This window comes from Eublepharis macularius, chromosome 8 (assembly GCF_028583425.1).
Source record: "Eublepharis macularius isolate TG4126 chromosome 8, MPM_Emac_v1.0, whole genome shotgun sequence".
NCBI lineage: Eukaryota > Metazoa > Chordata > Lepidosauria > Squamata > Eublepharidae > Eublepharis > Eublepharis macularius.
The window spans coordinates 104,487,620-104,509,059 of NC_072797.1; the positions used below are offsets into that span (position 1 = coordinate 104,487,620).

Below are 21,440 nucleotides of genomic sequence, written 5' to 3' on the forward strand. Positions count from 1 at the left end.
TCGTTTAAGAAGACCACCAGACCTGTACTTGATTTACCATCCGGGTGATCTGCCCAGCTTGCATCGCAATATGCTTGCACCTGTAACTCTCCAGACACTTTGAGTACAAGCTTGAAGTTTATTGTTCCCTTGAGATAACAAAGGATACGTTTGGCAGCTGTCCAATCTCTTTTATAGGGACAGGACCCTCTTTGACATAGTAAATGAACCGCATAACTAATGTCAGTTCTTGTTGCCAAGTAGGCCCCCTCTCCTGCTTTAAGGCCTGCCATGAACTGTGTTAAAGTTTCCTGCGTTACTGTTTTACTACTACACCGAAGATTGCCCTGCACGTGTGTGTTCTGATACACGTGGCAGTTTCCTGCCTGCATGTTAATTGCCTTGCTGTTGCAATAGACTGTGTTAGTTTCCTGCATCCATGTTTGGTTAACTGCACAAAGGACTCTTTTTCTGGGCAGCCCTGCCCTGACCTATATCTGGACTTCCCAGTGTGTTTGGACTGTGTTACAAGTGTGCCCCGTGCCTGCATTGCCATCTGCCACGGACCGTGCCTGTTCCCTGCTTTGGACTGTGTTTTGTGTGCTGTTTCCCCTGCCTCCATGGAAGCCTGCCTCATATGGGCCCAAGCCGCTGCTAGCAGCCGGGCGCCTGCCGGGGAAACCTCCAGCGAGCCTGGCTAGGCGCTCCCTGGTCAGTTCCCGCCTGGAGCCTCCCGCGGGTCGGTCGCCGAGCTTGCCCTCGCTACCGGGCAGCCTGCTATCCAGCCCCAGCTATGCCCAGCCGGCATCCATGTTCCCAGGCAGCCAGAAGACCCAGGGAAGAAGACTGCTTTGAGAAGCCATTTCGGCGAAGCGGGCACACCACGTCCGCAGCGAGAGTACCTCGCCCTGCTCTGCATATCTTAGGAGCCGCCCCGGAGAAGGAACTAAGTGCTGACCATCCCAAGCACTTAGAGAATGCATCTCAAAGAAACCTCCGCATTCCAGAGGTGATGACATCAGGACAAGCCCTGTCCGCTGGAACATCCATTCAGCCCACTCGGATCTCCCCCTCCCTCTTTTGTCCCCTCTTCCTGAGGTGTCACTTATCACAATCTGATTACCAAAGTGGCCCATCCAAGCCATTCAGTAACCCATTAGAACCTTTGTTTTAAACTGTGAGAACCACCAAGTACAGCACCAGCCCCAGGGTACGTTTTGGGGTATTTAAGCTGGTCTCTCAGACCACTCGGTGTTCGTGCCATCCTATCCAGAACCCCTCGCTGTCCGTCTGTGGTCCCAGTGCTGGCATTGGGCCACCTCGCTGTTGTGTCTCTGCTTTGCTCCAGGATTGTGAGTATTTCCCTTACAATCGTTGGGAACCTGCTAATGCGAAAGTCTCTATACTTCCTACTCTGTATTTCTTAGATCTTGTATGTTCTCTTATATGTCTGTGCAAGTTTAGGCTTACGCCACACTATTAGCAAATACACGTGATTGAAACTATTTGTAGTCTGCCTCTTTTTCACTAGAGTGTCTGGAATCAGGACCTCCGTAAACATAGGTTAAGATCCGCGCTAATTTTAAGTTACAGACTGCTAAAGCTAATTTCCCCCTTTAATAAGAGCAGTTCTGGTAACAGTCTCGCCCAACAGGACAGATACAACAGAGAACCTATTAGAGATTGATACTTTTGCACATCTTCCCATTTTTCATCATTTGGTTCCTTTATGTAACCTGTGACCATGGGTGTAGCCACGCTCTTGGCCTCTGTCAACCCATATTCATGTAACAGTTTAGAGATTTTACTTCGTTGGCTTAGTTCCAAATACCCCTCAGGATTCTGTGTAACCTCTACCCCGAGGTAATTACTTACTGGCCCTAGGTGTTTAATCCTGAACAACCTCTCAGCCATTTGTTGAAACCATTGCAGTTGTGAGTTATGATCATACACATCTAGCATGTCATCCACAAATACCAGAACGTGAGTTTCAGTTGCACCCACTACCTTGGAGAAAACACAAGGATCGGCTATGCCTTGGGTGAATCCTGCCTCTCTCAAGGCTTGTGAAAGATGTAAGAACCACATGCGTGCACTTTGACGTAATCCGTAAAGTGCCTTATTTACCTTAAGGACCAGACTCTTGTTTGAGTGTTCAAAACCTGGAACTTGGTGCATATAAAGCTCCTCCTCAAGAGGTGCATGTAAATATGCAGTCGTGAAATCATAATGGTTAACTCTTTTACCTTGAACCTCTGCCTTGCACAAAGCGATCTTCAGAGATTCAGATTTTACCGTGGGTGAAAATACTTGATTATAGTCACTGCCATAGACTTGTGAGAAACCTCTCGCAACCAATCTAGCCTTCCTATGTACCTCACCAGTTGGCAGAGTCTTAAGCTTAAAAAGCCATCTGCATCCCATTACATTGGTGTTTGCAGGCACCTCTGACAGTGTAAAGACCTTGTTTTGTGTCAGTGAATCATATTCAGTTTGCATAGCTTGCAGCCAAGATTACTTCTCTTCACCCTCGAGAGCAAGTACTTCCTGATAACTGTTTGGCTCTTTAGCAAAAACATAATTAACAGTTGGTTCAAAACCATATCGTATCGGTGGAATTGCTTTCGTACTTCTACTGGATACATGTATCTCTTGACCAGAACCTTGTGCATCCCCTGAGGCTTGCCTACTTGGCGTAGAAGCCTCATGCTTGATTATCTCAGACCCTCGGTCTGCACCTTCAACTCCATCAGATAAAGGCAACAGAACCTGTTGTTTGTTTTCATACCCATGCAGCCTTTGCCAGTATTCTCACAGATACTAGCTGACCGACTGAAACTTAGCTTCTTGTTTTCATTTGAGAAGCGATAAGATTTCGGAGACTTCCGGTTTGGGATTCATGGAGGTCTAACGCAGCTCCATTTGCGGAGCTGACCGGACTGCCGTTTTAACCGGCCGGAGGGGTGAAAATAACCCGCGGCCGACTGCTCTCAGGCGGGGAGCAGGCAAAGAACGCTCAAGACCCTAGGGTGAGCTAGATCTCGGATGAGGGGGGGCTCTACTCAAGGAGTCTCCCCCCCAATCCTTGAGGTCCCACCTTGCGACGGGTCGGCTATAATCTCTGCGGCAGTTCTGGGGCCAATTCGGCTGGCATAAGACCTACATACCCAAGCTTCGATCGGGGAGGGAAGTCGAGAGGAGAATTTAAGATCGAAACAGCGATTACAACCCGAGAAAGTTGAAGAGAAGGTAAAGATCGCTATCTCTTGAAACGGGACAGATTGATAAAAACAGAGAGGAAAGAAAGTAGATTTTTAAACTGCAACAGACTAGTGAAAAGGAGGTGAAGACTCGGCAGGAGTTGTATTTTAAAAGAGACTAAATTTAAAGAAGTTATTGCAAAAATCGGACTATTGTTTTGAATACCTGTGGTTTTGGAGCTGTGGGAAAAAGACACCATCGCGAGACCTGCTGTGGGAAGACGGGAGACAGGAAGTGCGTAACAACAATAGAGTGGCTGGAGGGAAGCGGCCCTTGCCGACGGACAGGAAGTAGGGAATCGCCATTTTTGAAAAGGGAAGGGTCGCGGCTTCAGCGGAAGAGGAAGTAGGCCATCTTGGATTACAATAGCATAGAGAAACCATAGAGAAAAGACGCCCGACATTTTGGATACAAAAAATTAATTTTGGCAAAGATTGGGACATTTGAAAAAAAGGAAAACGTTTAAACATATGCCACGGAGCTAAGGAAGAGAGCAGATTCGTGGGAGCGAGCTAAAGCAAGCCCCACGATGTCGAAAAAAGAGTGGCAATCGGCAATAGAAAATTTGGACAAAAAGCTTATAGACATGATGAAAGAACTTAAGGACACGAAATTGGAGCTTATTAAAGAGGTCAAAGAAGTTACACAGACAGTAAAGTCGGAGCTGTCAGAAGTGAAAAAAGGCGTGGAAACGATTAGTAGTGAATTACAAGGAACGCAGCAGAGAGTTAAAACAGTAGAAGACGCGATGGAGAATTTAATAGAAACGCAACAAACAGAGATGAGACTGGTGAAGGGGAGGATGTCAGTTGCAGAAACTAAACACATGGAGAAGCAGCTTCGTTTTCGTGGTCTGCCAGAAGTGGAAGGGAAGTCAGCGCAAGAACAGATGACTGAGGTGTTGGCTGATTACCTGGGGAAGGAGGAGGAGGAAATTGTGGCTATCCTAGATGTGGCGTACCGTGTGAACTCGAGAATTGCAACCCAGAGGAAACTACCAAGGGATGTGATTGTGCAGTTTACAACTAGAAACATGAAAGAGAGGATTGTGACAAAACAATTTCAAGATCCATTGGAGATTGATGGCAAGACGATTATCATAATGAAGGAACTGCCCAGATCAGTGTTACTGGACAGGAAAAAATATAGAGTGCTAATTCAAACTTTGAAGGACATGAATATCAGATACAGATGGGAGTTACCGGAAGGAGTGTCCTTTGAGTTTGGAGGGGCAAAAAAACGCATCAGATCTGAGCGGGAGATGGAGAGATTTATCAAGGACAATGAAAAAGACTTACCAACAAAACCATGAATATGGAGTGTAATGTATTATCTTGGAATGTAAATGGACTAAACTCACCGAATAAGAGGAAAAATATTTTTCATTGGCTACTAAAACAAAAATGTGATATTGTTTGTTTGCAGGAGACCCATATTAGAAAACAGGATGTAAAATATTTAAAATCTGGAAAATTGGGCAAAGAATTTGTAGCGGCCTCTAACAAGAAAAAAAGAGGAGTGGTGTTGTACATAAAAGAGGAGCTGCAGCCAAAATTTGTTATGAGAGATGTGGAAGCTAGATTTGTAGCGGTGGAATGTAATTGGAATTTAAAGAGAGTGTTGGTAGTCGGACTTTATGCACCTAACGGTGCAAAGGAAAGCTTCTTTGAGGATTTAAGGAAGCATTTAGACGATCTTGTATATGACCAGATAATTCTTGCTGGAGATTTTAATGGAGTGACAGATTTGGAACTAGATAAAAAGACTATAACAGCACAAAAGAAAAGAGGACTATTGCCAAAGCTTTTTTTTGAGTTGATTCAACAAGAGACTCTCGAAGATGTATGGAGGAGAGAATATCCTAAAACCAAACAGTTTACTTTTTATTCTACAAGGCATCTTACATTATCAAGAATTGATATGATCTGGGCCTCAAAGGACTTAGCGTTATGGACTAAGGAGGTAGAAATAATGCCGATGGTAGGCTCAGATCACAATCCAATTATGTGGAAATTTGGAAAAAGGAGAAAAAGGAAAGCCTGGAGAATAAATGAGGACTTGCTACAGGAAAGTGAAAATATGGAAATATTGAGAGACAAAGTTTTTTATACAATATAACGTGAATAAAGAAGTACCAACCAGTAAAGTTTGGGACGCGTACAAGGCGGTTGTAAGGGGCATACTAATGGACTTAAATGGCAGAGCAAGGAAAAAGAAAGAGGAGAAAAGACAAGAGATTGAGGAGAAAATAAAGGCCAAAGAAATACAGTTAAAAAAGAGACCAGGGAAAAAGAAAATATATCAGGAAATTAAAATTCTTCAAGAACAGTTAACAGCAATGAGTAATAAAGAATTGGAGTGGAACCTTAAAAGACTGAATCAAAAAGCTTTTGAGGGTGCTAATAAACCTGGGAAATATTTGGCATGGCAATTGAAGAAGAAAAGGGAAAAGAAAATAATAAATAAAATCTGTGAAGAAAATAAAACGTACCTGGAGCAGACTACCATTAGTAGAGCCTTTTATAAATTTTATGCTAAGCTGTATAATAAAAAAGAAGTAACCAAAGAATCAATAGCATTATATTTGGAGAAAACCAAACTTCCAGAGATCTCGGAAGCTTGGAGAAATAAGTTGAATAGTGAAGTAACTGATGAGGAAATAAGTAAGGCAATACAATCTGCAAATCTAGGAAAGGCGCCAGGGCCAGATGGACTTACGGCTAAATTTTATAAGACAATGGCCAACGAACTGGCACCATTCCTAAAAGAGGTGATGAACGGAGTTTTTAGGGATCAAAGAATTCCAGACACTTGGAGCGAAGCGAATATATCATTGATCCCAAAAGAGGGCCAAGATTTGACTAACGTGAAAAATTACAGACCTATATCACTACTTAACAATGATTATAAAATTTTTACGAAGATATTGGCGGAGAGACTGAAGGGGTGGCTCTCGGAAGTCATAGAGGAGGAACAAGCAGGCTTTTTGCCAGACAGACAAATAAGAGACAATTTAAGGACAGTGATCAATGCTATTGAATATTATGATAAGCGTTGTGACAAAGAGGTTGGTTTCTTCTTTGTAGACGCTGAAAAAGCGTTTGACAATTTAAACTGGGATTTTTTGTTTGCCACTATGGAAAAGCTACAATTGGGAGAAAGATTCATCAGAGCAATTAAAGAAATTTATAGAGACCAGACTGCAGCAATTGTAGTGAATGATGAACTGACCAAGAAATTGACGATTAGTAAAGGAACAAGACAAGGTTGCCCGTTATCTCCATTGTTGTTCATTTTAGTATTGGAGATTCTGATGATACAAATACGACAAGACGAGGAAATACGAGGAATAAAAATAAAGGACTATTCATACAAGGTTAGAGCATTTGCAGATGACATAATGTTAATTGTAGAAGATCCATTGGAGAACATGCCAAAAGTGATAGACAAGATCAAGGAGTTTGGTGACTTGGCAGGTTTCTTCATTAACAAAAAGAAGTCAAAGATATTATGTAAAAACATGACTAAGCAGAAACAACAATTGTTAATGGAAACAACGGACTGTGAAGTAACTAGTAAGGTGAAATATTTGGGAGTTGAGCTGACTGCAAAAAATATAGATTTGTTCAAGAATAATTATGAAAAATTATGGACTCAGATAGAGAGAGACTTGATCAAATGGAATAGACTGAATTTGTCATGGTTGGGCAGGATTGCAGCAGTTAAGATGAATGTGTTACCAAGAGTAATGTTTTTGCTACAGACAATACCAATCATCAGAGACTCTAAACAATTTGAAAAATGGCAGAGGAAAATATCAGATTTTGTTTGGGCAGGCAAGAAGCCTCGAGTGAAAGTAAAAGTTCTACAAGATGCAAAGGAAAGAGGCGGAATGCAACTGCCCAACCTGAGACTTTACCATGATGCAATCTGCCTAGTTTGGTTAAAAGAGTGGATGACATTAAAGAATAAGAAACTATTAGCCCTAGAGGGATATAAAAAAATTTTTGGATGGCACGCATACCTATGGCATGACAAAGTAAAGGTCAACTCGATGTTCCTGCATCATTTTGTAAGGAGAAGTTTATATACAATCTGGAAGAAGTACAGAATTTACCTACAAGAAGGAACCCCTTTGTGGGTGGTTCCATACGAGGTGATAGATCCGAGAGCTGTTGATAATGAACAACAATGTTTAACGTACAAAGAAATAACTAAAACTGAAGTGTCTAAACTTAGAATAAAGACGCAAGAGGAACTATCACCGAACTACGATTGGTTCCAGTATAGACAGATCAGAGATTTGTATAACTCGGACTCTGTAAAGGGAGGTATACGAACAGAGAATTCGGAACTAGAGCAGACCCTTTTTAAAGAGGACAAGAAAAGAATATCCAAGGTATACCAAGTACTGTTGAAATGGTATACCGAGGATGAGACAGTTAAAACACAAATGGTGAAATGGGCTATAAATTTTAATAAAGAAATAACAATGGAGGCATGGGAATACTTGTGGAAAACTACAATGAAGACAACGACATGTATTAATATTAAAGAGAACATTTTCAAAATGATCTATCGTTGGTACATGACACCAAAGAAGATTGCGCTAGGAAACTTGAACACTTCTAATAAATGCTGGAAATGTAGAAAGCATGAGGGCTCCCTCTATCATATGTGGTGGTCGTGTGAGGTAGCTAGGCAGTTCTGGGGGGAAATAATAAGAGAAATGAGTGAAATTTTACAGTTTCAAATAAATAAGAACCCAGAACTCCTGCTGCTAAACTTGGGAATGGAGGGAATCCCAGCCTACCATAGGACGTTGATATTTTATATGACTGCAGCAGCTAGACTTTTGTATGCGCAGAAATGGAAAGTACAAGAAGTGCCAACTATTGAAGATTGGATCTACAAATTGCTGTATATGGCTGAAATGGACAAGATGACAAGAAAACTGAGAGATCTGGACTCAGGGCAGTTTAACACAGACTGGGAGAAGCTGAAACAATATCTGGAGAAGAAGTGGGAGGTGGGAGGAAAACTGTGGCAGTTTGAGAACTACTGAAGTATAATAAAAGTATAAAAGAGAGGGGTGACTTTACCGGGGGAGGAAGAGAAATGTGAATTTATAAGCAGTTAGATTAATTAATTGATTGAGATATATATAGATATGTAAAGGTTAATTGATAGAATATTGATAGAGAATAATTAACGGTTTAAACATGAGGATTGAGTAATTAACAATATTTTTTTTTTACTTGATAAGACTTATATGCACCAAACTGAATGTATAGAAGAGTTAAAATGACTGACTATGTGATGAGTTATATAGAAATACTATAAAAAGAAGAAATGATTAATATAGAGAGAACAAATCAAATTGTTTGATTTAAATGTGGGAAATTTTTATGGTTTATGACATACAGAAATATTCAAAACTGGAAAATGGGATAAATTGTTTATCTAAAGAAGTATAGTTTGGATGTTTAGTAAGTAAAAGAGTTAAAGATGTACTGCTTAATATAATGGAGAATATATATTTGTTTTAGATAGAGGAAATTAATAGAAGTAAGGGAAAAGGGACAGAGGGTGGGAAAGCTGTTGGAAGTCAACAAAAGGGGGGGAAAGGGAGGGGGTTAGAAACGAAAAATTAGGGGATAATTGAATGCAATGTAATGTAAAAATATTAATGTTCTAACCCAATAAAAATTTTACAAAAAAAAAAAGAGAAGCGATAAGATTTCATATTGTTTTGGTAACCCAAGAATGTTAGTTTGGTTGTCTTGGCACCGCCTTTCCTCCTGTGCTTCAGAGGAATATGAACCCAGGCTTGCATGCCAAAAACTCTTAGGAAGCTCAAACTTGGATCCCGTTTATAGAGCATTCTGTACGGGATATCATCTATAGCTCTAGACCACAACTGGTTAGAAACAAAGCATGCTGCTGACAGAGCTTCAGCCCAATAAGACATTGGCAAGCCAGCGTCTGCCAGCATAGCGTAAAGCCTTGTTTGCAGAACTCCTCCCTTTCTCTCTGCTAGCCCATGCTCTTGTGGAACTCAGGTATTTGTCAACCTCTGGATAACACCATTACTCTGCAGCCACTGGCTGAACTTGGTTGATACAAATTCCCCACCTTGGTCAGTTTGGATAGCCTTAAGATCTACCCCCAGTTGTTTCTGCACACGTCTCACCCAATATCTGAAAGCATCAAACACCTCAGATTTATGCTTAAGCGGATAAACCCAGGAGAAACGTGAAAAAATCATCCGTTATGATTAAGGCAAAACAGTTATTTGAAAGGGTAAGGGCCTATGACATCTAAATGTACTAGTGCCAAGGGCCTCTGAGATACCCGACTACTCTCTTTGGCAACTGGGAAGGCATTCATTTTCACCTGTTTACACACAGTACAATCAAGGAACTCATCACAGTAAGAAACGTTCTCATTTGTCAATAATGCTAACGTTTTGTTGATTGTTTTAAAGCTAGCATGACCCAAGCGACGATGCAACAAATGTATACAATTCAAATGATGATTCTTATTAGTAACTACTACTTCCTTAGCTGGAACATTGTTTACCACATACACATTATTTTGGAGCAACCCTTGTACCAGCACTTAACCATCTTTAGATATAGAACATACTTCCTCGGCAAAAGCGACTGTAAACCCAGCCTTTGTTAAGGCACTCACGCTTAGCAAGTTGTTTTCCAGTGCAGGAACACAAAGAACACCTGTGAAAACAAATTCTAGGGATGGAAAATGTAGCTTCCCTTCACACTTTACATTAGCAATGCTACCATCTGCCAAGGAAACATGCTGCAAGCTGGACTGCTTCGCCTCAACCAGCAAAGCCCCTGACTTGCAGAAATGTTGGGAGGCACCTGAGTCGAGCAACCAGTGTTGACTCTCTCCAGCAACCTCCGTGGTGACGAGCTTCGCCTGCTTGCCTTTCCTTGGACCCTGTGGTGCTTGTCACCTCCTCCTCAGCTCCGGACATCTGCATTGCAGGTGCGCCTCAGACCCACATTGGTAGCACCTCTGGACTCTGGAAATAGTTGGCTGGCTTGCTTCAGGCAATCGGCTGTCATCTCTCACAGAACCCCTCAGGCCAGCCCCACTGCTCGGCTCAGTTTTGGCTCGGCTTCTGGCAACGGCTCTGCTGGACGCTGTAACCCGACACTGCTCCTCCAATAAACGGCCACATACATAAGATAAAGTAAGTTGGGCTGTGTCCAAAGACTCAAAGGTGGTGATTAATGCATTGTAATCCTCCGATAAGGAACTGAGCAAAACATAAACTTTGTCAAGCTCTTCCAAGGTTTTTCCTCTTCTTTCTAACTGTTGAAAGCATTCGGTTAAAGCATTAATGTGTCCCTGCATAGAGTCTCCTGATTTCATAACTAGGCGGTACATCCGTCTCGTCAGAGCTATGAGTGAGCCAGCAGAAACTCTAGCATAAACGGCTTTCAAGGCATCCCAAGCTTGCTTGGCTGTTGTTTTTCCCCGCACATAAAGCAATTGGTTGTCTGCCAGGCTTAAAACAATGTGTGCTAGGGCTTTCTCATCAGCAGCTATCTCGGCAGCCGTGGGAGCGCCCGGAGGGTTGTGCACATACCTCCACAGCGTCTCCTTTTAAAGAAAATGTTCCATTTTCAGAGACCACATCGAGTAGTTGCTTGCTGTGAGCTTATCAACCAGAACCGCTGTGGACAGTGCCATCTCACCCACCTCAGCAGACACTGGAAGCTCAGCTACGTCATTCTCCTCATCCTCTGTGAGGCTCTCACTGTCAGACTTGGACATCCACCTCCGGCCCCAGATTTTCTCGGTTCTTCTGTCACATTAGAACCTCCACAGCCTAGTGCAGCCACGCGGAACTGGGCCCATAACCCTGTCATGGTTGTTTATGATGCACTGGCCTCAGTGGCAGGTTCAAGAGAAAGACATGACACACCAAGCTATAGTTCCAATGGTGTATTGTACAATATTTACAGGTGGATAAATATACAAGAAATATTATGCTGACTGACAAACTGCTCCGCCAGACAACCTGCAGAGCTAGAGCCCCCCAACGCAAAAGACTCTATTCTCTTATATAGTGTATGTTAGCCTATCACAGCCATAGTGCTGACTCACTGTGCCAGCCCAAATGTCCTTTGCCTACAGAGATAAAATCGTCACCTGACTAAAGTCATGTGATAGCCAACTGTCATCTTTCTACAACTCTAGATGACTTTAATCTCTCACTGCTAGCTGCCTCACTATGCATGTATACCTCAACAGAATCAGCTAGTGTTTGCCAGATTTAATTGATCCGGCTTCCCGGATCCGATCCAGGATTCTCTAATTAGGCATAGCCAGATTTTCCTGGCTCTGGAAAGCTGGCTTGCACCTCCATAATCTAACTTCTATTAAATATAAGTTATGGGAAGTCTGAGCCAGAGGGTCACATAGGGTTGCCAACCTCCAGATGGGACCTGGAGGTCTCCCAGAATTACAACTGGTCTCCAAACTGCAGAAATCAATTCTCCTGTGAGAAGATGGCTGTGTTAGAGGATAGTCTTCATGACATCATATCCTGGTGAGGTCCCTCCCACCTCCAAACTCTGCCCTCCCCATGTTCCACCCCAAATCTCCAGGGATTTCTAAACCCGAGCTGACCACCCTGGGTCACATGGAGATCTTCTGTGCCCATGCCAAAACATTTTAGACTTTCTTTGAAGCTGGAATATTTCTTGACACCCCAAAATATATTATTTGAAGAATATCTTATGGAATGGCATTTATGGCAACAAGAGGAGCTTTGGGGAGAAAACTGTAGAACCCCATGGACATCTGGAAGAGTTTTTAGGCATATATATGTACACAAATCTTTGGAACCAGTTCTCTGTAAGAAAAAAATATGTCATGTCTGGGTTTAGTTGTTGGTTACATTAAATGGCTGCAATCCTAAAAACACATTTCTTGGAATAGGCCCCATTAAATACACTGGGACTTATTTCTGTGTAGACCTGGGTAAAATTGCTCCCAAAATATGTAATTAGGTTCTAGACAACATAGAATGCTCATAACAAGAGGAAAGTAAATTTGAAAAAAGTATCATCAGGAAAGTAGCTTGTTAAACATTGCACTAGAAGAAATATATTTGGTAAATCAAAAGTTCAAAACTGAAGTAACTGGAAAGAACAGAGTAGTTTAGAAAGGCATAGGTGATACAGCAAAAGATAGAATGTAAATCTGCACATTATGATAGCAAGCACAAATCACATGAAAAGTTGATGTTCTGGTGTGCATGTATAGAGAATATCATGGCTAAACTACATGCTACTCAAGAGTTGCTAAGCTCATTTCTTCAGTGACATCCTTTTATTGGAACATCAGCCCTGACAGAATATGCATGGAATATTTGCTTAGAATCTCTCTACACGAGACATCTTACACAGGGATGCTCAAGTACAGGGAGACACAGTGTTAGTTTAAAATGCCAAAGACAAAGGCTCTGTCAATTTCACCTCTCTACATGAGGGTAGTTTAAAAAGACAGAGCTAGTGGAGATCGCTCCTCAGAGGGTTTATTAATTTCATCTTCACTTCCCCAAAGACTCTGTCAATTTCACCTCCCCTTTGGGAGTCTTAGAATTGTTTATGCTCTCTTTAAGCATTTCTTCAACTCTGTATTGGATTTCTGCTGGTTTTAAATCTTTGCAAATGTGCATTTATATACTCTTATTACATTGTTTATTGAAATATCTTTGAAATTGACTGTGTTGACTCATACTGTGTAATCTACCTTAAGTCTCAGTGAGAAAGGAGAACTATAAATAAATAAAATTAAGTAAAAAATTATATAGGTAAAGATGGGGGCAACTAATAGCCAGCATGGTGGGTGGATAGCTGGATGAAAAAAAAGAAACAAGAAAAGGTAAGGGCGTGGAGGCTGCGAGGAGGAAATAGTGTGGGGTGGGGAGTTAGAAGGGAAAGTGAGGTACCCTCTGTAATTCCTTGTAGGATCCCTACTGAACCACTGGGTCCAGCCTAGACAGCATCACAAAATTCAGCCAAACCTTTCCTGGGACAAGGCTGCCAAGGGTAGGGAAGGAGGGAAAACTGAAGTCACGGAGGCCAATAAAGATAGGTTGGTTGGTATGGGAAGGAGAAAAAGTAGCAGGAAATGGGGAGAGAATATGGAGGCTTTCAGGAAAGGGAAAGAGGAAATAGTGGGGGAGGGGTAAAATGCAATGCACCCCTCAAGTCATTGCAGGTCCCTCACTTGTTAAGTCATAATCTCTGCTATTGCAACTCTGTGTAATAGTGAGTGACATTTTGTATCTAGGGTTTGGATGTGAGCATTTCTTTTGAATTGGGCTTTGTTTATTTACTTAATTAGAAACCAGAGATAATTTCTACAAACCTAATTTACTGGTATGGAGGGGATTAAGCATCAAGTTGTATTTCTCAAGGAGAGGGCAGGTTATTTGTGACACACATCTGTATAAGTTCCAAGGCAGGTTCCATGGTTGAGCATTATTGGGCAGCTGCCAAGGCCCAAAATTCCAGGAGTTTACTTCTAATCCCAAATCCACTGCCTCACAGCTGTGGCCATTGTTGCCTGCCCTCTCTTTCTGGGTCCCTTGGAGGATCGCATCCTCTTCTTTCTTTGTGCAAGGCGGACAAAGATACAAGTGTTTCTCTCTCTCCTTTCATAACAGAGGATGACAGCAGATAGTTGTTGCTGCCTGCCACCACTATTTCTTCAGTAGTCCATCTGAGTGGGCAGGCAACAGTAACTTCTAGAAGAAGTAAACTCAGCTGCCAACACTACTCAGAGGGAGAGAACTGGTGAATGTGTAGTTTCTTGATTACTCTCTCACCCAACTAAGCAGGGTAGGCGATTGGTGATTCTAGTTAGGAGCAGCAACTGCTGCTTGCTCACCTGTTCTTTCCCTGTGGGCAATGATGGTGGCTGTTGTAGCTTCTAGAAAGCGCTACATATGTGAGCTTTTACCGCAGGAGGAAAGGAGGGAATCCACTGAGTGACATTTTACTGTGCCTCTCCCATCCTATAGTGAGCCATGGCAGACGTCAAAATTGGTCTAGTAGTTGAATGAATTATGTGTGGAGTACTTTTATGGTTGTTTGATCTGGATTTTCCTGTCACATATAAACTTGTTTTAATATATCCATCCTCTTTCTTCTGCAGTGTACCTGTAGGAAAGATATGGTAACTATATCAATGGATATCTTTGTGAAGAAATTCCAGCCTGACAGATACCAGCTGTGGAAACAAGGAAAAGATTTATACACCATCGATCATACAAAACCCACCCCTGAAACAACACCTGAGGTAAAGGCCTGGTGGCAAAGAAGAAGGAAAACAAAGAGATCATCCAGGTGGTAATGAATGTTTTGTACTCCATTTATTTTAAGTTAAATGTGTTGCCTGTGATTTCTATTCTATTTAGTGCTTTTCCCATATACCCCCACCTCTCCTCCCACCTATTCCATTTGAGTTCTTCATTTATTTTAGTCACAGTTAATTTGTGTCTCCTTAAAACCTAGCAGTGAGCTTGAGGGCAAATTTCGTATTTCATAATGATAATACTCATTGAAGAAATGTATTCATTTTTAAAAGTTTAATGAGAATACATTACTGAAGCTTATATGTGAAATTCCAAACATTAATAAAATATTTGTTCTTTTTTACATGATAATATCCATTTTTTGCTGAATACCAGTTTGTTTTTATGCTGAGAAAAGCTTCATAGGGGAAAGTTGGGTTAAATACCAGTTTGTGAATACTGCAAGAAAAGTTTTCAAATGCTGCAAAATCTTACTTGTTTATGTATTCTTGAGAGTTCTATACCCTCTGGCCAGAGTCCTGTACAGAGAAGATACCTAGCTGGCAGACTGTTCAAGTGATTGTGCCAGTACCTGGATATTTATGTGGATTTGAATTGTTTTACTGAAAATCCTAATGCTAATTGTCAGTGCAGATTTTCCCCATTAGTAATCCAAAATATTGTCCTCATTATGTATTTATTTATTCAAGACTTTTCCAGAATTTGGCAAATTCTGGAGTCATTTCTTATGAGATAATCTTTTAACTCCATGCTAAATTAATCTGAATCATTCACATTAAGGTCAGAAGGGATAGTAGATGTTTTCTGAATCATACTGTTGAACAGCCATACTTGTGACCTATAATTATCGAGGCTAAAAACCATTTCAGTTTCCAAAGATAGCTCATATTAGTATTGGAACCTATCTTGGCTTCAGACACACACACACATCCAAAGAGAGAGGGTGGAGAGTGCCTTTTCTATCTTCTGTTTGCCCTATTTTACATTGCAGTCATAGGTTCTTTTTATGTATTTTCCTGTTACATAGAGGATTTAATATTATGACTAGAGATGGGCACGATCGGCATTACGATAGAAAAATACTCACGATAATGCGCGATCGGGACCCAGTGGATTGCGCGATCGGGACCCAGTGGATCGGTGCCATCCACGGTGACCAATCCAGCATTCGGGGGGGGGGGCTTCATCAGGGCTTGATTCGGGCCATCGGGATCTGATCGGGGATGCAGACAATCAGGCACCAGCAATCTATTCCCCTGGCAACGGAGCCAGGGGAATGCCTGAGCTGAGTTTGCCCTCCTTCTGTCGCCCTGGAAACCCAAATGGAAGCCCAGCTTTCCTTGATCAGCAGGTCTTCCTTCCAACCATGGAGCAGCAACGCACTCACCAGTTGGGAGAAGAGACCCAGGGGAGGGAGGGGGAAGGGGGTGTTCTGTAGCCATGGGCACTCCAAATGTTTTTTGCTTTTTAAAAAAACAGGGCTTTGTAGGAGGAATGGCTGTTTTTCTGTCTGTCACTCTCTGTTTTTAACCTGCTTTTAAAACACTGTATTTTGTGGGAAAACCTCATTCACTGCTCTGTGTGTGTGTTTAAAATATGCTTTTGGAAGACTGGCTGCTTGCTTTTAAAATCAGGTGGGGAGGAATGGAGGATTCTGTCCCTGCTTTTTTTAAAAAGCTGGCTGAAACATGTTGACGGGGTGTCTCTCTATTTGGAGAGGCAGGGATGCGTTAAACCCCCCCCCCTGCTCTAAGTGTGTGTGTGTGAACGTCCCCTCCCTGAGGGGAGGCATCTTGTCGCCGAGTTAAAAATTCCCCCCCCTTCTCTATGTGTGTGTGTGTGAACGTCCCCTCCCTGAGGGGAGGCAGCTCGTCGCCGGGTTAACCCCCCCTCTGCTCTAAGTGTGTGTGTGAACGGCCCCTCCCTGAGGGGAGGCAGCTCGTCACCGCCTCCCCGTGCCCGCCGTGCCCGGCGGTTTCAGCTACCACCCACCTTCCCACGTAGCTGGGAACAACGGGGTGCCCCTCCGCTTTGGCCTCCCTGATCCACGGATCAGAAACGGGAGATGATCGGTGTGGATCAGTGATTTGGGGTCGTTGCCAGCGCCTGTCTCCAATCAGCTTGATCAGTAATTTTTTTTGGATTGTGCCCACCTCTCATTATGACACTGTACATTTTTGAGAGCATTCCTTCACAACAAACTATTTAAGGCATTTCTATACCACTTCAGAGTGATTTATAACCACAAAAACACAAACTATAGTACAGTTAAAAATATCTCTGCACACTATTGTCAGTTACAGACCTCATTGAAAAGGTCTATCCCTTTGCTAAGGATAGATTTCTTGTAGCATCAGTGTGATGGGAAATGGAGGACTAGCATCTTATAATTTCACCTTTCCTCCAGTAAAAGTACACAAATTAGGATATTTCAGTTGCTGATGTAAGACTTTTCCCCACCCGTCTATAGATTATTCACATAGCTTTCCTCTGCATGCTAATTTGATTTTTGAAAGAGCAGAGTAAGCACATCTGTGTTTGTCAAAACTGTAACATTTTTCTTAAATTCTGTTCACTTGTTAATATACATCACATGAGCCAAGTAGCTATTTTCATGGTAACACTGTAGTGCAAATTCAGTTATCAAGGCCGCCTCAGATCAGTTGCTTCCCAACTTCTCCTTGAAGTTCTACAACCTTCCCTTTCATTTTTCATATTCTTGCCTTTTATTTTTTTTTGCTACAAAATGTCTTTTTTCAGGTGACTAGTGTTAAATACTGACTCTTGGGTTTAAATGTTACCATTTATGGTCTTTACTTTAGGGTGCCAACATCCAGGAGGGGCCAGGAGACCTCCCAAAATTACAACTCCTCTCCACGCTACGGAGAGCAGTTCCCCTGCAAAAAATGGCTGTTTGGGAGGATGGACTCTATAGCATTATACTTTGTTGAGGTCCCTCCCTTCCCCAAACCTCACCCTCCCCAGGATCCGTCCCCCATATCTCCAGGAATGTTCCAACCCTGATGCTAGTTAAAACCTGATTTAAGAATAACTCTCATGTATCATTACATTGCTGTAAAAGCAACATATGCTGTACTACAGAGTGTACTGCAAAAATCAGAACGTAAACCAGATTGCAAAATTATTAGCAGGGAGTGTTTGCAAACTATTTTCTAGAAACTAATATTTAGTAAAATGAATTCTGTTTCTATAAATGAATAATAAATTAGGTTATTTGTAACTTCATGTGGGCTAAAAATATCATCAGTCTAATGATTCAGTACTAGATTGTTGTGTTTTCCTTTCCTTTCCTTTCTTTTAAGCTCCTTTGATCCAATGATCTTGCAGCAGATAAGGAGTCTTTATTTCTTTAAGGGAAATATGGTGGAGAGATACTTGGCCCAAACCAACATTATCCTTGGGTCTCTATCTACCAGCAAATAAGGAACTATATTGTCTTTCGATACAGTAGGATATGGTTTAGTTAAAATAGGAGCAATTCACAGTTCACAATAAGGATTGTAATGAGAGCATTCCAGTATCATATGGGACAAAGAGTTGACCTTTTCCAAGTCACATTGACAAAGTCTGTCCAAGTAAGGTATATTATGGTATCTCTCATATAAAACTGCTGAAGGGACAACATTCAGATGTGTGAGCATAAACGCTAAGAGTTTAAAATTGTTGTGTTTTAATAGCTGTTGATGTTTAGAAGTTTGTCCCATTAGCTGTTTTTTCTGGGCCTTGTTACTGAAAGGAAGATGGCAGAGCTGACAGGGAAAAGAGTGATGGAAACAAAAGGATAACGGGGTTCTAAGAAGGACAGAAGAATAAAACTTTGTGTTAAGAATTCTGCCTTGTATTGAATCCTTGCCTGCACAAAGCTGAACAACATATCCTACTTGCCTCTTCAAATATCTTCACTCCTTACAGTCTTTTAAATTTGTTCTCCTTTGTTTCATGATTATTTTAAATTCTTCGGCTAGTTCTTTGTTTTGCACTTTTAGTGCTATCTTAAGCAGAGTCTCTTGTAACCCCATTGACTTCAGGTGGTAACTAAAGGGAGAAGGAGTGGTTGGGGACAGGAGAACGATGTTAGGTCCAGAAAATTCCTGAAAGTGATGTGTCGCTTTAGGATTTAGACAATCCTCTGTGGAAAAACTGTAATTCACTATTGCATTTCAACCAAAAAGAAAAAGAAAGTATGTTTTAAAACCACAGGTCTTGTAACAGACTCAAAGTGGCGCAGTGTAACCCATAGGGCAAAGGTCCCCAATCTTTTTGAGCGTGCAGGTGCCTTTGGAATTTTGAGAGAGGGTGGTAAGAATCAAACTCAAAATGGTTGTCTGAGGATGTGAAGCCAAACAGATTATCTCCCTCCTCACCCCTCCTGGGAAGAAAGAAATCCTGAAGGGGGAATGAAATCACTAACTAAAGTGCTTACCAGTCCTCCTGATCTTCCAGCAGAAAACCCTTTCTTTTGAAAGAGGGAAGCCAATAACAAGCTCTGCTTACTATAGCCCTGCTCACTTTCTGAAAATCTCCTTGGAACTACTGACAGGTGCCTTGGTGCCAGAGAATTTTGTCTGAATTTTAGAGCATCATGTTGGTGATGTGACACCACTTCTAGGTAGTCACTGGAAGCACCCAGCTCAGGACTTACCCAATACTGCCTTTGTGATCTGCAGGGTAGGGTGGGGGACATGCAGTGTCACCATCTTCTTGGGGGCCCAGTGGCTCCTTGGTGCCTCAGCAGAGGTTTAAATCACCAGCCAGCCAGCCAGCCAGCCAGCCAGCCAGCCAGCCAGCTGGTAGGACAAAGCACCAGACAGCAGACCTTGAGGCTAAGTCTGCCCTCTGGTCCACCTGCTGGGGTTAAATCGCTCACCCAGCTGGGCATTCTGCACTCTGGTCTAGTTTCTCACCCATTCCTCCCTCATGTCTCAGGATTGCTGGGCATTGTGATGATTCTTGGGTGCAGAGAATTCTATGCTGATGGTTGCTTTTGGATCTGCAATGTCTGGGTGTCATTGTGTTTTTATGTTTTAGGCTATTACATCTCTGTCACAACTTTGGGAAGGGTGGTTGGAATTGGGAATGGATGCTTTTGGGAGGAAACAGGGCTATGAGCCCAGTTTCCCCATACTTGAGGATCCTCATAAGGGATCTTAGGAGTGAGGCATTGCAGGGACAAGCCCAGTCGGGACTGTTGGGGCATGCTCACTCCCAGGTGGCAGGGAGATCCACGTAGAGGTTTTCGCCTACATGAATCCCACAGCCTGTCATCCTGTCATGGTGATGCTAGTTCAGGTGTCCATGTCTGTTTCCCTTTATTTAAATTCTTTCTACCCTCAATATGAACATTTTAGAAGAAGTGCATAAAATAATTGCATATTTAAATAGCAATAAAGTGGCAGCAATAACAGTAAAAAGCAGGCTTATAACAAAAACAGCAACAAAATAGCATTTAAAATAAAAGAACAAGAATAAAGTTAAAAATTGAAAGTAATCGGTGCTACTATAATCAGTAGCAATAACTTAAAACAGAGAGCAAATTATACCTTCAAGAAGATAGAACTGTTTTTGAAACTACCAAGCTTAAATAATATTCTGAAACAATTACGCTTATCAAAACTTTGCAACCATCATGCTTATGTTCTTCTTAATAAATTCTACTTTCAGTTAAGAAAAAAGGATCCCCCTTTTTTTTTACCTTATAGCCACCTCCCTGGGCTGACCATTCTGTCACACTACATCTATAACAAGCCTTTCTATATTACCAGTTAAACCGACAAGGTCTAGGCAAAAGCCTTTTGTAGCAGCAAAAAACTTTTGAGGGGGTCAGTGAGGTAGCAGTATACATGTCACACAAACAATGACCGGACAGTGTTCTTGAGGTAAAAACCCAGGTAATGTAGAGAACACCTGAAGTTCTGTGTGAGTGGAAATAAAAGGAGTGGTGATTGACACCAGGTCCCTCCTGCGGTATGTTTAAGGTCATGTAAGGAGGAGATGAATTGGAGGAGCTGAATTGAAGGCCCAAAGGTTTAAAAAGTTATTAAAAAGAAAATCAGTACAATAGTCACTTCAAATTGTTGTATATAGTTTGGATCTGGAGATGTGATAGTCATTGTTCAATTGTTCTATTAGGCAGAGTAGCAGTGAAGGATTTGTTCTGTGCATGTATATTGGTGTCAGAGTTGAATTCTAGAATTAGGCTGCTTTTGTGATTCAGTATGGCAGAGTTCAGACATAATGTGAAAACATGGTTATTTTACTTATATTTGATTTAGGAAACCAGGATTCATCTCACAGTTGATCATTGAATTCTAAATTTGTCTTGCCTTCACTGTTTCCCCACTTCCCACCAGGGATACGCCTTGCATCCCAGTCTGCTTTGTAGTGCCTAAAGGAGGGACAGAGCCTTTCTGTCAGCCTGCCAACCTCATACCTGGAGTGGTCACAGAGAGTCTAACCCCTCCAACAAAACACCTGAAAGAGCCACCATTCATACCATAAACACACAGGCAAATTGCATCCAATGAATGAACTTCAGTAAGTGTGGCATGCAGATTACAAGTAGGAAGAACTGTAAAAACTCACATGGATAGGGTAAAAAAAGGAAAGGAGATAGGTGGAGGTGTGTATGGAGAAGCAGCCCTCTTCCATCCAGCTCCCCTCCCGCCCCAGGATTACAAGAACTGAACTGAATGGTTTCAAGATTTTAGGATACTTTCTAGTTATGACAGATCAGCAAATTCACTGATTTCTGTTCATTCTAATGGTCCATGTCCTTCAGATATTTTAAGCTACTGTTTGCTTTGCAACTCAGAGA

General features: G+C 41.9%; 1 protein-coding gene across 1 annotated transcript in view; it reads left to right on the plus strand.

The window, feature by feature from the left end:
• KDM4C (lysine demethylase 4C) overlaps positions 1–21,440 on the plus strand; it is a 385,835-nt gene that overhangs the window by 203,078 nt on the left and 161,317 nt on the right. The window contains exon 9 of the mRNA XM_054986639.1: positions 14,446–14,636. Coding sequence (XP_054842614.1) covers positions 14,446–14,636 — 191 coding nt within the window. The remainder of the gene's footprint in view (positions 1–14,445; positions 14,637–21,440) is intronic.